At 44.1% G+C, this 17103-nt stretch overlaps 1 protein-coding gene across 1 annotated transcript in view; it reads left to right on the top strand.

The window, feature by feature from the left end:
• Positions 1-16848, top strand: part of col11a1a (collagen, type XI, alpha 1a) — a 97905-nt gene extending 81057 nt beyond the window's left edge. Inside the window, exons 55-67 of the mRNA XM_069667364.1 lie at positions 2732-2785; positions 5885-5992; positions 6277-6330; positions 6709-6762; positions 8607-8714; positions 9731-9784; positions 9875-9910; positions 10043-10096; positions 10188-10431; positions 11847-11959; positions 12317-12385; positions 14250-14483; positions 15465-16848. Coding sequence (XP_069523465.1) covers positions 2732-2785; positions 5885-5992; positions 6277-6330; positions 6709-6762; positions 8607-8714; positions 9731-9784; positions 9875-9910; positions 10043-10096; positions 10188-10431; positions 11847-11959; positions 12317-12385; positions 14250-14483; positions 15465-15611 — 1329 coding nt within the window. The 3' untranslated portion in view covers positions 15612-16848. The remainder of the gene's footprint in view (positions 1-2731; positions 2786-5884; positions 5993-6276; positions 6331-6708; positions 6763-8606; positions 8715-9730; positions 9785-9874; positions 9911-10042; positions 10097-10187; positions 10432-11846; positions 11960-12316; positions 12386-14249; positions 14484-15464) is intronic.
• The last annotated feature ends 255 nt before the right edge of the window (positions 16849-17103 follow it).

Below are 17103 nucleotides of genomic sequence, written 5' to 3' on the forward strand. Positions count from 1 at the left end.
CACATGAAAATGAGCAGCTTTTCTCTGAATGTGAAAGAAAAGTCACAATCTGAAGTGACTGACTGCATTTCAAAGAGACTCCCTGGCTCGGTCCAATGGGAGGGAAAAACATGTCATGCATTTTTAAACCAGGGTTGATTGCTTTTCTAATGTGCCTGATGAAATTTACATTCTGAGCATTTAGCGTGCTATCAGCACATGCTGCACCTAAATGGCCCGGGGATTATGGTGAGGAAAGGGGCTATTTTATCACAGACAGGGCTTTAATCACCTGGAGAAAAAGTGGGACCTGAGATGATCCCTGACAGGAGGCTCTGCTGAATACAGAACTCCACAGTGAGGCTTGTTTAGGATCTGTTGGCTCCTTTTGTGTCCTCTCAGCATTTTCAATGCAGAAAATTGCAAAAATCCATAACTCTCTTACAGCAGGCTTTTGGCATATCTAAGAATGTAGTTTAATCTGATTTGTTAAAGCCTCAATACGAGGAACAGATTAAACTTTGCTCTCAAACCAACAGACACTGGGAAACGTTTTAAACCTCACTTGGCTTCAGGTCCCTGCTTTGTTTTGACTTTATTCTTTCTTAGGAGGTGGAAGCAATTTTATTTCAACGGTAATTCTGGCGTTTCAGGCGTGGGCCCTGTATTTAGATCATTTGGGGTTCTAATAACTATAACGTACAGAATAAACAGCAGAGCCGTCTCCAGCACCAGACCCCACTGACAAAAACATTGTTTTACCTCAGGAGTTGCTTGTTTACCACTGCCTCAATCTCTTCCCTATCTTTGATTTTGTGGTAGACAAATTTTGTGTTGGACCCAAACTGACTTTTATGACACTTAATAAATCACACTTAATCCATCACCAACAAACAGCAGCAGATAAGCAACTGCCATGTTTTGCAAGTTAAAATACCTGTTTTTATGAATGGAGTCTGGTGTGTGTGCAGAGAGCGATGTAACGTCTGTGTGTGGTTAAAACAATCATCTTCCTCTGTAACAAAAAGGTCTATCTCTGTAGGGATCCTTTCTGTCATGTTGTCACACACTTAGAAGAACAACCTGAGCCTGTCAGTGGAAACAACAAGAACTTTTAGTGGATTATGTTGCAGCCATTACAGCCCGGTTCAGGGCATTGGGCTGAAACAATCTCCTGGACGAAATTTGAGAACTCTTTATTCCTATTATTAATTTAGACACATTTAGACAAAATATGTTAATAAAATACCAGAATTCCCCTTTAATTCACCACTCTCTCTCTCAGTAACTGGTGCAGATTGTATCTAATTAAGAGCACAATTAAACGGAGTCCCATGCACCTGTTGCCGCAGAGAAACCTTTAGCAGAGAAACACGTACACAATGGCTTTATATATTGTGTTACAATTGAAATGGCTCTCTGTGCTGATCAAGAGGCGGCCTCTCCACCATCAGTAAGAGGTACACATCAGGAGAAGATGAAAGCTCCAGGACAGGAGGCAAGCTCACATTATAGGCCCTCAGTCAATAGCTCTCCAGCTTCAGTCGGCAGATGAGAGTGGAATTTGGATGGAGAGCCTTTTTTGAAGAGGGACGGCTGGAGGTGGAGTTGAAAGAAATCATTGTGAGGCTGAGAGATCCTGACCAGAAAGAAAAGATGACCTGCCAGCCCTCGGCATGACTGATGAAGGCTGGGTGTGTGTGTGTGTGTGTGTGTGTTCGCACTAGACAAAGGCCTGTCCAAGTCAGTCAAATAGACCCTGACATAACTGAAGTGGTGCACATTCAAGGGCACTGGAACCATCCCTGTGCAGAGGCAGCACCCACCAAGTATTTATCAGCAGGACAAGAGTTTAAGATGGAACCTAAGAGGCTGAAAAACAACTCTGCTGGTGATCAGCGTTCCTTCTTTACAGGGGGATGCTATATTTTGTAAACAAGGGCTTTTTTTTTGTCTAAATGACTAATAGGTACAAAAAGTGTTTTGCAGTAGATTTCTGCAGCCATGAAACAGGCTGTTCAAAGGTCGTCACTAAAAGTTCTTGTTGTTTCCACTGACAGGCTCAGATTGTTATTCTAAGTGTGTGACAACATGACAGAAAGGATCCCTACAGAGATAGACCTTTTTGTTACAGAGGAAGATGATTGTTTTAACCACACACAGACGTTACATCGCTCTCTGCAGACACACCAGACTCCATTCATAAAAACACTGATTTTACCTCAGTGCAACAATGGAGTTGCTGGTCTACTGCCGCCTCGGCTGGTTAGTTTGTTTGTGTTATTGTAAATGTATTGGATGCAAATTAAATATGTAAAACACCAAAGTTACACAAACACACAAACAACTTGAGGCACAGGGAGACCAGCGACCCCTGTGTTCTGTGAGGTTAAATTACCCTTTTTTTCAATGAAGTTTGGTAGCTTTAAAGAGAGCGATGTACCGTCTGTTTCTGGTTCAAAAAGAGCATCTTGCTAATAATCAAAAGGTCTCACTCTTTCTGTATCCTTTCTGTAATGCTGTCAGACACTTAGAATAACAATCAGAGTATTTATATGATCAACAGGTAAACATTGGGCCAGGTGTAAAAACAAAGAGTTATTTCTGCTTGCTGATGGTTGGTGTCTAATTATACATCGTCAGTGTGTGTGAGCATGTGTGTGTGTGTGTGTGTGTGTGTGTGTGTGTGTGTGTGTGTGTGTGTGTTAACGCTGTGTTGAAATGCTAACTCTTTTTCTGTCATCCTCCTCAGGGACCCCCGGGGACTGCTGGTGCAGAGGGCAGGCAAGGAGAGAAGGGCGCTAAGGTAACAAAATCAATTCATCCTTTGCACAGTAGAGCCGTCTCAGCAGTTCCCCCCATTGTTCCCCCTCTTGAATTAAAAACACGGGAGTAATTTAATTTCCTCTGTAGATTAGATGGAAATTTATGGACGCAGTGAAACTGAGCCTCACTTGTTTCTTCGTTGTGCTGCAGCTCGAGAAGAAGCTTTTTCATGTCTCGCCCTCAGGTGTTCAGACTTAGCTGCTTTTCTCTGCTTAGTGTGAATCTTTGCCCAATGAATCCCTCTGAGACGCCACTTGTTTTACAACAATCTCCTTATTTCAGTATCTGAATCCATACATATGATCTATTGCTTTGTGCAGAGGCAGAATCACTTACCATCAGCTGTTGCGCGGCGAGTATAAATCACATTAACCCAAAAAAGATACCTCTCTTCTCAGCTAATGGATGCAAAACTTGAAGTGGAAATTGACCTTGAATTTGTGCTTGAAAAGCTGAAAGCTGAATCTTAAAATTCCAAAAGGAAGAGCTGCAGCTCTCTGAGCTTGTAATGAATTCAGTGAAGTAGTTTTAACCACTTTGCAATAAGCCTGTAATCTGTAAACACCTCGCAGCTCAGACGTGATACCTGTTTTCATGAGCCCTGACTCCTCGCTGTGAATACTGATGGGTTTTAAATTACAGCTGGTCAGCTCTCGCTCACTTTGATCTTGAAGCTGTGCTAATTTTCTCAACTATACTTACAATACAAATAAAGCAGGATATATCCTGATATATATCTGTGCCTGTTCTGAGCCTCATCAGGAGACACTGGAGCATGTTTGATACCTCAGACTATCGTTTGTTGGTCCCCATTTAGCCGACAGAATCTCTGCATACAGCCTGAGCAGCATTTAAAGCTCAAACAGCCTGAGCGTCACTTAAAGCTCAAACAGCCTGAGCTTCATTTAAAGCTCAAACAGCCTGAGCAGCATTTAAAGCTCAAACAGCCCGAGCGTCATTTAAAGCTCAAACAGCCTGAGCTTCATTTAAAGCTCAAACAGCCTGAGCGTCATTTAAAGCTCAAACAGCCCGAGCGTCATTTAAAGCTCAAACAGCCTGAGCTTCATTTAAAGCTCAAACAGCCTGAGCGTCATTTAAAGCTCAAACAGCCCGAGCGTCATTTAAAGCTCAAACAGCCTGAGCTTCATTTAAAGCTCAAACAGCCTGAGCAGCATTTAAAGCTCAAACAGCCCGAGCGTCATTTAAAGCTCAAACAGCCTGAGCTTCATTTAAAGCTCAAACAGCCTGAGCTTCATTTAAAGCTCAAACAGCCTGAGCGTCATTTAAAGCTCAAACAGCCTGAGCTTCATTTAAAGCTCAAACAGCCTGAGCGTCATTTAAAGCTCAAACAGCCCGTGCGTCATTTAAAGCTCAAACAGCCTGAGCAGCATTTAAAGCTCAAACAGCCTGAGCTTCATTTAAAGCTCAAACAGCCTGAGCATCATTTAAAGCTCAAACAGCCTGAGCGTCATTTAAAGCTCAAACAGCCTGAGCTTCATTTAAAGCTCAAACAGCCTGAGCTTCATTTAAAGCTCAAACAGCCTGAGCGTCATTTAAAGCTCAAACAGCCTGAGCGTCATTTAAAGCTCAAACAGCCTGAGCATCATTTAAAGCTCAAACAGCCTGAGCGTCATTTAAAGCTCAAACAGCCTGAGCTTCATTTAAAGCTCAAACAGCCTGAGCATCATTTAAAGCTCAAACAGCCTGAGCGTCATTTAAAGCTCAAACAGCCTGAGCGTCATTTAAAGCTCAAACAGCCTGAGCGTCATTTAAAGCTCAAACAGCCTGAGCATCATTTAAAGCTCAAACAGCCTGAGCGTCATTTAAAGCTCAAACAGCCTGAGCGTCATTTAAAGCTCAAACAGCCTGAGCGTCATTTAAAGCTCAAACAGCCTGAGCGTCATTTAAAGCTCAAACAGCCTGAGCATCATTTAAAGCTCAAACAGCCTGAGCGTCATTTAAAGCTCAAACAGCCTGAGCGTCATTTAAAGCTCAAACAGCCTGAGCTTCATTTAAAGCTCAAACAGCCTGAGCGTCATTTAAAGCTCAAACAGCCCGTGCGTCATTTAAAGCTCAAACAGCCTGAGCAGCATTTAAAGCTCAAACAGCCTGAGCTTCATTTAAAGCTCAAACAGCCTGAGCGTCATTTAAAGCTCAAACAGCCTGAGCGTCATTTAAAGCTCAAACAGCCTGAGCTTCATTTAAAGCTCAAACAGCCTGAGCTTCATTTAAAGCTCAAACAGCCTGAGCGTCATTTAAAGCTCAAACAGCCTGAGCGTCATTTAAAGCTCAAACAGCCTGAGCATCATTTAAAGCTCAAACAGCCTGAGCGTCATTTAAAGCTCAAACAGCCTGCAGCAGAGATACAGAGACGCTCCAAAGACTGCCTGGCAGAAAGAGATCAGGTGTTGCTGCAGGTTTAAGAAGCTGTTGCACATATTGAATCTTTCACTCTGTATTTATTATTTAGACATTTTACAAATGATTCTATTATTTACACGTGTAGACAGAAAGAATCAGAGCTGAGTGTCCTCTCTGTCTTTTAGCTAAAAGGCATCATTAGATGATTGTTATTTCATTATAAAATAATGTTTGCACACAGTTTACTCCATCAGTGGATGGAATGTCATGCCATCGTGCCACCGTCAAAGGTGCCTGCCTACACATGAAGTTAACTGACTCTATCTCTACGAGTACTTTCCCTTTAAATATCAATTAAAAAACCTTCACAGCGTCTGTGCAGCTTTGTTAGTTTTCTGTGTCCATGAACGCGAGCTGAAGAAAAGATGCATTCCTGACTGAGTGTTCTTAAATGTTCTCATTAACACTTAGTTACCTGCGTTGCTGTGTTTTCTGTGTATTCATCTGGAAACAGAGGAGGGGCAATCTTCTAGAATAAAGAAATCTATCACCTGTTCTTCTCACTGCTCCACACCGACTGACCTGTGTGCACTGTAATGACAGAGCTGTGCATCATGGTGCTCAGAGAGGGCGCAGAGGTTCACAGTTTGCATGCACAGATAAAAGCCCAGAAGAAGAAGTACTAGCAGCGTTAACACACCTGTCTGTCCACACACAGGGCGAGGCCGGCTCTGAGGGCCCAGCTGGGAAAACCGGACCGGTCGGACCTCAGGGACCTTCAGGAAAGCCTGGCCCAGAGGGTCTGAGAGGAATCCCCGGACCTGTGGTGAGTCTGAGCTGACACAAGGATGTTACACACACACACACACACACACACACACACACACACACACACACACACACACGTAAAGAAGCCCTGCTAAAGCATGATGATAGACTTCATGGAATAATCAATACATCCATTTGGCTTATACTTTAGTTGCTTGTTTATTCCAGCACACTTTCCTCTCTGTTTGGGCGATTAATCATGTGCTGAGCTCAGAGAATCGATGGCAGCCAGAGGAAATACAGCCGCTGTAATGCTCACTGCTATTGAACGCCTTTTCACAGGGTGAACAAGGACTGCCCGGCGCCCCAGGACAGGACGGCCCCCCCGGCCCCATGGTTAGTATGCTGAATATGTCCCTCTGTCCCACTCTCTGTCTATCCAGCTACAGTTAGCAGGTATATTCTTTCAGCTCTGACAGAGCAGGGCCGCACGTGTCTGTCTTTAAGTGAAACATTTCCTCGTCTCAAAGTTAACTTCTCACTTCCTCTGGATCGGCCTGTTTGTGTCCCCTCAGACCTTTCTGTAGTTAGGAGGTGATCTTATTTCTTCTGCTCTTCCTTTCTTCTCTTTCATGTTTCTTTGTCCTTGTTGCCTCATTTTCTGCCTCGGTTGCTCTGTGTTGCCTGTGTTGCCTCTCTTTCCACCTTTTTTGATCTTTGTTCTGTGTTTTCCGTCTGTGAAATTGATTTATAACTCGTGCTCTTGTTTTTCAGGGTCCTCCTGGTCTTCCTGGTCTGAAAGGTGACCCCGGCTCTAAGGGTGAAAAGGTGAGTGTCGCTCTATTTCTTCTCAGCTGGTTTCATTTCCCCGCTTCCAAATAGGCTGCGAGATAAACGTGGACACAGTGAAAGAAGCCTCTGAACATGCATCTCTGTTCTGCAACACCACAAAAGCTTCCAGGACTTTGTAAGGGATCAAAAGCAGACATCTTTTATAATCGTAGCGCAGCGTTAACACCAAAGCAGAGTAATGTTAACATTAAGGAAACAGAATGAGTCTCTGCCTCTGACAGGGCTGAGTCTGCAGCTGAATGTGATGTATCACTCTAATCTGTCTAATCTCGCTCCTTTCTTCGCTTCACCGTCAAATTTGCTGTTGAAATATAAGAGCTCAGGATCTTCAGACAGCACACATTACTCTATCTAATTTGCCTCCCACTCTCTGACATGACGGCTGCAGAGAGCAGTTTAAAGGAGCACAATAGGGGCGGCGTGTTGTGGGTTTTAAATGCTGTCACATCAGCGGCCTGCTTAGAGCTCATTTCAATGTCTCCACCTTTGTGCTGTGTTATTTATTTTTTGTCCGTCACAGGAGAGACATGCCAGTTAGACCTTCTAAAGACTTCACTCGTCACAGCGTCTAATGTCACGGCTAAAAGCAGCTGTGACAACAAGAAAAGCAGCCAGAAAGAGCGAACAGGAAGCTAAAACAAGAACATGTCAATCCAAGAGTCCAGAGATATCTTCAGACTCGTGCATCCAGACTCAAACATACTGAAAGTTTATCTGATACAAAGATTTAAGACTCGTTTCTCATCGTGTAGCTAAAGAGCTTCAGTTTACAAACGTCCACCGCCGTCTTCTCGACAGAAGGCTGAATGTTGATCTCTGAACCAGCACAGCCAAACAAAAGACTTTTGTCTCACACATGTAGAAAAGATTTAAGTCTTCTTTTCTCAGTAAGTAGGAACATGTGCTGCAAGGTAGCATCCTGTGCTGATGCAGTGGTCTTTAGGCTGTAAACCTGGAGAACATCATGTTGTGCTTACAGTAAGGATCCCTGACTAACTGTAGCTTACACTATCAGTGAGTTTGACTTGCATGAAGAAATAAATGAATCTAAATAATTTCTGTGTCAAACTTCCCCAAACAAACGTAACAGTGTTCTGTGTTCGTACATCCATAGCAAACATGAGTGCTGCGCTGGCTGTCAGAATGAAACAGGGAATTCATTCGGTCGTTTTTCCTGCATGAAGATGTTAAAAGAATAAAATGATTGAAACAGGAAAGTTGTGCTGCACCGTGGTGCAGTGGTTAGCCTCACACCTAGAAGGTTTCTGGTTCGAACCCCGGTTCAGACATAGCGGGCCTTTCTGTGTGGAGTCTGCATGTTCTCCCCGTGCATGTGTCTCCGGCTTCCTCCCACAGTCCACAGACGTGCTCGTTAGGTTCACTGCTGACTCTAAATCACCCGTAGGTGTGAATGTGAGAGTGTCTGTCTCTGTGTGTCAGCCCTGTGATTGACTGGTGATCTGTCCAGGTGACCCCGCCTCTCACCCAGTGACAGCTGGGATAGGCTCCACCCCCCCGTGACCCTGAACACGATAAGCGGTGTAGATGATGGATGGATGGAAATAAGAGACTTTGCTCACACAGATTTATCATCCTGACAAATGTAGTTAGAAGCGTTCCACCTTTACTCTGAAGCAATAAGAACCTTTCAGTCACTCGTTATAAAACCTCATTATGACGTCATAAAGTAAACAAGTGACAAACATCACAGCCGCCCGGTGAGGAGACGTTCTCTTGTGTTTCAGTTCAGCAGCAGCTTTCTCAGCTTCAGTCTGCTGCTGTGTCTGATCGTTCTTTGTGTCCTCGTCTGTTCTCTGCAGGGTCACCCCGGCCTGATCGGTCTGATCGGACCCCCCGGTGAGCAAGGAGAGAAGGGAGACCGCGGTTTGCCCGGACCCCAAGGTTCCCCCGGTGGCAAGGGCGATGGTGTAAGTAATTAATGACTGTGTTCCCACGTTGCTCCTCGGGGCCGTGCGCCCTCCACCTCACGCCGTTTGTTACCCTCTCTGCCCCTCGAGGTCTTAACACCCACATTTATTTACTGCTGACTAAAACTGTGAAAGAAGCTGCAGTGCACACACACACACACACACACACACACATCCACCTGTACAGAGAGCACACAGACTGCTGCATGGACATTGTAACAGATGCATATTGCTTAAAAACACCTGTGTTAGCACCTGTGTTAGCACCTGTGTTAGCACCTGTGTAAGCACCTGTGTTAGCACCTGTGTTAGCACCTGTGTTAGCTCCTGTGTTAGCACCTGTGTTAGCACCTGTGTTAACTCCTGTGTTAGCACCTGTGTTAGCACCTGTGTTAGCTCCTGTGTTAGCACCTGTGTTAGCACCTGTGTTAGCACCTGTGTTAGCACCTGTGTTAACCTGCTTTGAGGCAGCTCGTTTCACTTTTTGTTTGTATCAAACTTTATTGGTAGATCCCAGCGAGGTCACTATCTGTGACAGCTGCAGTGACACTGACATTAGTTTGTGTCTGAAGCTTTAGAACTGAAGTACTTTCTGCCTCCGACTCGTCCACTGAAACAAGAAGGTCGAGGCTTTCTCTCTCTACGGCCTGACGGCGGCCTTCATCCATTTTTAAATAAACATTCACAGTGACTGAGTGTTCAGCTCTGCCGTGGCCCTCAGCCTGCCCCGCTCAATGATTTAAGGTGAAGGTTTGGATTAAGCATCCGAGATTAAGTCTAATGAAATCGTAATGCCCCCTTTAGTCAGAGCACAAAGCTTCAGCAGAGTCCTCAGTCAGAGCTGATTGTGAAGGCGAAGAAACGGCACCAGCCGAGTGCAGCGTTCGGGTGTTCAGCTCACAGATGAACTCCTGCCTTTGTGTCGGAGCGTGTCATGCCTCTCATGATCCAACCCTCACAACACTTTGATCTCACATGTGTCTTTAACATAAACCTTCTGTCTGCTTCCATCTCAGGGTGTCGGTGGAGCTTCAGGTCCTCTCGGCCCCCCAGGTCCCCCCGGTCTGCCTGTAAGTCTTCCTCTGATTCACTCGTTCATTCAGAGTCTGCATGTATTATAGGATGACTGCGCCTAACTGCTGTGCTTCTGTGTCACGCAGGGTCCTCAAGGTCCTAAGGGAGCCAAGGGTTCAAGTGTGAGTACTCTCAGTGTGTTTAAAGGCAGATTTCCACAGTGTGTGTGTGCGTGCGTGCGTGTGTGTGTGTGTGTGTGTGTGTGTGTGTGTGAGCTTCTCTTGGTAACACGTTTGTCTTCATGTCACTTTCAGGGTCCTGCTGGTGCTAAAGGAGACAATGGTTCAGTGGGTCCTCCGGGTCCTGCTGTGAGTATCTAACAGCCTCGCTCCTGCCTGTTCGTCTCTTTCCTGTCTGATCTTTACCAAATCTAAAACTGTTTTACCACCACACCTACAGGGTCCACCAGGTGAGGTGATCCAGCCGCTGCCCATCCAGTCCCCCAAGAAGACCAAGCGCTCCAGTGACATGCAGGCAGACGCAGCCTCCATCATGGACTACGGCGAGGGCATGGAGGACATCTTCGGCTCGCTCAACAGCCTCAAACAGGACATCGAGCGCATGAAGTACCCGATGGGAACGCAGAACAACCCGGCCAGGACGTGCAAAGACCTGCAGCTCTGCCACCCCGAGTTCCCCGATGGTAAGATCGATCACAGCAGGAGCAGGAGAAAGAAACACCAGCAGAGAACAGCTACTTAAAGGGGGATTACAGTATTTTTAAACCCTTATTTTAACATATTTCTGGGTCTAGTTTTTGAGTGTCTCCAGTATATGTGTTCATCCTGCAGCAGTGAAACAGGCTGTAATGGCTGCAACATAATCCCTGATGGGTCAAAGGTCGTCCACTAAAAGTTCTTGTTGTTTCCACTGACAGGCTCAGATTGTTATTCTAAGTGTGTGACAACATGACAGAAAGGATCCCTACAGAGATAGACCTTTTTGTTACAGAGGAAGAGGATTGTTTTAACCACACACAGACGTTACATCTCTCTCTGCAAACACACCAGACTCCATTCAGAAAAACACTGATTTTACCTCAGTGCAACACAGGAGCTGCTGCTCTACTGCTGCCTTGATCAGTGTGTTATTGTCGAAGCAGAGGTAGAGCAGTAACTCCTGTGCTCTGTGAGGTAAAAAAAGTTTTTTTCAATGGGGTCTGGTAGCTATGAAGAGAGCGATGTAACGTCTGTTTCTGGTTTCAAAAGAGCGTCTTACTCATGAGCAGAAGATCTCACTCTTCCTGTATCCTTTCTGTAATGTTGTCAGACACTAACAGTCTGAGTATTTATATCAAGATCGACAGGTAGAGACAGAGATAGACCTTTTTGTTAAAGAGGAAGAGGCTTTTTTTAAACCACTAACTAGGCGTTACGTCGCTCTCTTCAAAGACACCAGACTCCTTTGACAAAAACAGTGATTCTACCTCTCAGAACACAGGAGCTGGTCTGCTGCTGCCTTTATCTGTTAGTCTGTGTGTGTTGTTTATTGATTTAAAGGTTTTGAAAGGTTAGCTGGATCCAACATGTTTGTCATTTAGACCCAAACAGATTTAGAAATAAGCCGACGGTTTCATAAGACAAGAATTCCCCTACCGAGCGAAAAACTAACTTTATAGTTAAAAATACTGATTAAGACCATTAATCAGACAAAACTGGCGTTAGATTTTCCTTTGGTGTCTGTTGTTTTATCTGTTTTGGTAAATGTACGCCCACTGTCTGCACATTAACTTATTTCCCATGAGCCCTCAGTCTCCTCCGTACCAGAGGAGCAGTAAGGGTGATAAAAGCTCTCATTAGCCGCAGAATGTGTTGGTTTATATCTGTTATTACTCCTTTGACTTTTGTTTCGGGAGAACATTTAACAAGACTTGTGGCACATAAATGACACCTTGCTTCAGGCATATTTACAGCATGTTATGTAGCCGTGTAAACGCAGAGAAAAGGAGCAGTAAATAACTGAATTTCACACAGGATTAAGGAATCTAGCAGACTTTATTTTTAGGTTTGTGAGGACATGAGGAGAACAGGATGTCTGAGTGTGTTTGCTTCTCCTCAGGCGAGTACTGGATCGATCCCAACCAGGGCTGCTCTGGGGATTCCTTCAAAGTCTACTGTAACTTCACCGCCGGGGGAGAAACCTGCATCTACCCCGATAAGAAGTCCAATGGAGTGAGTGACTTTCGATTATTAATATGACTGTTGCTAATCACATATTGAGGCGTCTATTAAAGCAGCACGAGAAGCTGTCAAAGGTTAGCTTCAGGGATGAGCTGAGATGTGAGCTTCACTTTGTGTAACAAAAACCACCAGGAGGCAAATGTTACAGACGTCATGACTGTGAAGTTTGTGAGAAAGATATTTCACAGATATTAAAATAACAAACAGGTTTATCTTCTGCTCCCACATGATAACCTGATGCTCACCTCCAGGCTGTGCGTCAAACAACAAGCTGTCTCCTCTCTCACTGTTGATTCAGAACGAACTCTAATGAAAGCTGTTAACATTCTCTGTCTGGTTCTTTCACAGGTCAGAATATCTTCATGGCCCAAAGAAGTCTCCGGGACATGGTTCAGTGAATTTAAGCGTGGTAAAATAGTAAGTGTGCAGAGCCGTTTCTCTCCGTGTGTTTGTGTTCAGGGACTCGAAAAGACTCACACAGCAGAAAGAGTGAGGCAGTGACCTGAAGCTGCTCCCCATAAACAAATCCCCAAACCCCCTCACAGTTCTTACTGCTCATATTTTAGTGTAAGCGATCCGCTTTCATCCTGAGCGAGATTGCCTTTTACTTAAAATAATCTACATCCCTTTGAACTGGAGCTCATTTTGTGCTATTGTCAGAACATTACAATTCTCCGACTGTTCCACATAAAGAGCGCCGCATCAATAAAACATTACAGAGGATTCAGGCTGAACGCCGCACACGTTAGGAGTCCTCTTCTCCTCGCTGTGCCCTTGAACAGTTAAAAACATCTCCGTAATCATCAGCTGCTGTTTCTCACATGTTTGTCTGCAGCAGCACACGGATGCATTCACACATATAGACTGTAACATCACCAGGCTGTAAGGGTTTAAAGTACAGTGCATCTCCTGGTGATGGAGTGAGAGCTCTGTTGGTGAATATGCTCAGACGAGGTTCACACAAAGTTTATGTTCACATCCGAAGAACTTTTATTTCTCTGGAGTCGGACTCTGGAAGAGAGCCACGAGGAGTCATCGAGTTTGTGTTTATTAAACTGAGACTGTGAATATATTCCTGAATTTGCTGACAACATTCGTGTGCTTTCAAACGACCGTATAGAAGACAAAGTGTGCTGAACCTGTGGGGTTTAATTACCTCGAGCTCTGGGAGAGTTACTTTAATAACCTAATCAGTGTATCTGCACATTAACAACTGGGTACACTGTAACTGCACTGTAACACCTCTACCTCCCTGTTAAATATCTTCTCTAACTTTTCTATCAAATTGTTTGAGCGAGGATTTAAAGCTGCAGAGTCCTTAAAGCACCTGGAACACGTTCTGATTTCAGAGGGAAAATATTCGTACATTTCCAGCACTCAGCCGCTCGGCCGCTCGCAGGCAGGCGGACTCAGGCTGCCATGAGCGATGCTTATTGATTGAGTTACAGACGGTAGGCGGCTCAAATTAGAGAGAGAACCAATCAAAATCATCAGTCCAGTGTGAGCATGTAGCCAGCTGCACAGTAAAGCGCGGTAGGCTTTGAGACTAACACAGAGGCTGTGATTGCACGTGAATGTGTCCCTCCAGCTTTGGAAAGCTTTAAGCCTTGTTGTCCACAAATATGCAAAAGATGTAAATAAATAAGATCATACAAAAAGCTTTTTTTTACCAGAAAGTATAAAATCAGATGTAAGCTCTTTGTAATCACCAACATGTATTACCTTTAGTTTAAACACCTGTTGTTCCCCTTTAGATTACATGAGTTTAGTTACTTAAGTACGTTACATGACACTGATTATTCCCAGACACAGACAGTACAGTGAAACATGGAGTCTGGTTTATTTGTCTCTGTGTTTTCAGCCTTTGTTTACCTATTTGAGTCCTGTCATGTTGTTCTGCTCGTTAACATAATGATTAAGACACCAGACTTAATACAGTAATTAGGTAATGTTAGATTTTAGCCACCAAGAGAGAAGTGATGCTGAAGTGTAGATATGTTTGTGTAGCAGCGTCTCTTCTGAGTCGGGCTGAGATTTAAAGTCTGAGTCTGTGGAACAGAAGCCTTCGCTGCTGTAACATGTCTGTAGAGGACATCTTTACACCAGTCAGAGGATGATGTGGATGAAAGCACTGTGGCTCCTTACAGTACATGTTAATGTTCGCATGCAGCTGTGAAGAGACAGGAAGGCTTTCTGTGTTTCTTATTGTTCTATAACTAAAGTACATTCATGTGAAGAGAGACTCGTGTTTGACCCTCTCTCTCTGTTTGCCCACACACAGCTCTCCTATGTTGACGCAGATGGAAGCTCAATAAACATGGTGCAGATGACCTTCCTCAGACTACTGACGGCCTCGGCCAGGCAAAACTTCACCTACAGCTGCCACCAGTCCGTGGCGTGGCACGACGCCACCAGCGACAGCTACGACAAGGCGCTGCGCTTCCTGGGCGCCAACGATGAGGAGATGTCCTTCGACAACAACCCTTACATCAAGGCCCTCTCAGACGGATGTGCGGTAAGTCGTGACCATAGATCCACGAACAGGAAGTGGATGGGTTCAGCCTTAAAGTGTTTTTGGGTAAATAACAGATGATTCAGATGTTTTGGTGTTGGCTTAAACATTTGACTTTCAAGTCTTTAGATGAGTTATTTTAACATGTCTTAGTGTTGATATTAAAAGCTGCAGAGAAACAGGCTGTTACGTTGTCCTGACAACATGACAGAAAGGATCCCTACAGAGATAGACCTTCTTGTTACAGAGGAAGATGATTGTTTTAACCACACACAGACGTTACATCGCTCTCTGCAGACACACCAGACTCCATTCAGAAAAACACTGATTGTACATTGTAGAAGGCAGGAGTTGCTGGTCCGCCGCTGCCTAGTTCAGTAGGTTTGAGTTAATGTGTATTACACAAATAATGTGTTCAGTCCAAACTAGTCATTCAAACAGTCGTGAAATAACCCAAACATTTTAACCAACTGATGCAGCTGTTTGTCAACAAACCCTGTGATGTTAAAGCTTAAATTGTTGTTTTTGTCAATGGGGTCTGGCGTCTTTGAAGAGAGCGATGTAACGTCTGTTTGGGGTTAAACAAAATCATCTTCCTCTGTACCTAATCATTTATGAACACAGGGCCCAGGCTCAAACAGATCTGCTTTAAACACAAAGAAAGAAAACTAATTAGGAGGATATTTTCCACCAAAAACTCCTGCAGTGATTCTAAAGCTGCAAACTGTCGGGCTTTGAATGGTTGTAATCAGTTCCTCATCCGTTTAGCTCGTGCTGAACAGAACTATTACTCCTGAAATGATTGGAAATGAAATCACATTTGTCGTGAAACAAGGCAGAGAGAAAAGCTGTGATTGTAGATGATGAAAGCCAGACTCCTCTCAGACACACATTAGCAGAGTTTTCCCAGCAGCTAGTTTTAGTAATGTGTGTACTTTTCTTGTCTAATTCTCTCTGTCTCTGTGTTTGTGTCTCCTGTTGCAGACGAGGAAGGGCTACGGAAAGACTGTGATGGAGATTAATACTCCCAAAATCGATCAGGTTCCAATCATCGACGTCATGTTGACTGACTTTGGGGACCCGAACCAGAAGTTTGGGTTCGAAGTTGGGCCCGTCTGCTTCCTTGGCTAAATAAAATCTAAAAGAACAAAAGGACTTGATGGGGCCAGCAGAGAGATGAGACGTTTCGGGTACCACCAAACCCCATTTGTAGCCCCCCACCCTTTTCTATGCCACATGCAAGTTTTGAATAAGAGTTGGTGTAGCAAACATGTCTTTCCATGTATGTACGTGTAACCCAGGAAAATACTTGTTGCCCTTGTAGGGCTCGAACCACATGACTTAACCACGACACGGAGCAAAGGTGAAGGACATTTGAACGCGTGGCAGGAGGAGGGTGAATCGGAGGAGACAAAGATCCTCCCGGTGCTGTGTGAAAAAAACGACTACAATGGTGCTTGTTCAAAAAACACAAAAAGTATAAAGAGGTGCTAAGAAAGAAGGTGTATTTTGATAATTATAAAAACTGTAATTAATATTTTGTACAATACTGTTATTTCTGAATCCACTTTCAAAACTTGCATGTGTATCAGATTCTGCTTCTGGCTCTTTAATCTCACCGTCGGCTCAAAGATATTCAGTGTAAGTTAAAGACATCATCCAATCAAGTAAATTTAAAGTCTGGTCGTCTGTTCTGTGTACCTGTCATGAAGCAAATAAAGTGAGCATTCAAACACTTCTCTATCGCTAAATTAGACTGTATGCCCTTTGTATATATTGACAGTCCAAAACTTGAGGTAATTTGCTGTTTCGCCCATGTGACCCGAGGTGAAACACCTGGAAGTATCAACCAGCACGGCAACATCTCCCACTACTGTTGCGATCCTGTGCGCGTAGGAAGCGGTCATGGCATTCATTTCCTTTATTTAATTCTATTTGTTGTTCTGTTTTGTTTTCTGACAGGCTTTTATTTTGGTTGTATACCTCAAACTTTCTTGATAACCTGTAAGATGCAAGGATGCTATGCCCTGTATATACCTTGGTTAAGCAATTAAGTTTATATATTTTGGGTGGGGATTTTTTAAAAGAGAGAATACGTAAACTGTTAGACATCCACTGTTCAAATCCTTCTGTGAATGCAATGAGAAGCCCTTTAGGTGACCCATTTTTGTAACTACAATGAGAAAATGTTTTAATGTGCTTTTTATAGTTCATTTAAATATTAAAAACTGGATTCTAAACAACAGTGAACTGAATGTCTCAATGGTTTGTGTAAGAGCAGATCGACCTGCTGTACATGTCGTGTGTTTCACATCGAGGATCTGTTCACTCGACTGACACTCTGGGCTCGTGCAATCCCACCTGAAACCAATAAAGTTCCATCTCACAATAACTTCATGAATGAAACGTGAATAAAATGTCTCCTTTTGTTTGTCGCAGGGAGGAAGAGAACGCTGGTTCGAATGCTCCTGTGTGTGCTGCTGGGAGGGACTGTAGCTGAGCGTAATATTACAAAAGCACACAGAAAGACATTTAACTCAGCTGGGTACGTGTTTCATGTTCATTCAGATAGAGGGAAATCTCAAGGCTCATTATACACAGAGGATGTAAAGACTCCCGGGGA

Source organism: Semicossyphus pulcher, unplaced genomic scaffold (assembly GCF_022749685.1).
Source record: "Semicossyphus pulcher isolate SPU_LCO1_2020_fin unplaced genomic scaffold, fSemPul1.0.p SCAF_18, whole genome shotgun sequence".
NCBI lineage: Eukaryota > Metazoa > Chordata > Actinopteri > Labriformes > Labridae > Semicossyphus > Semicossyphus pulcher.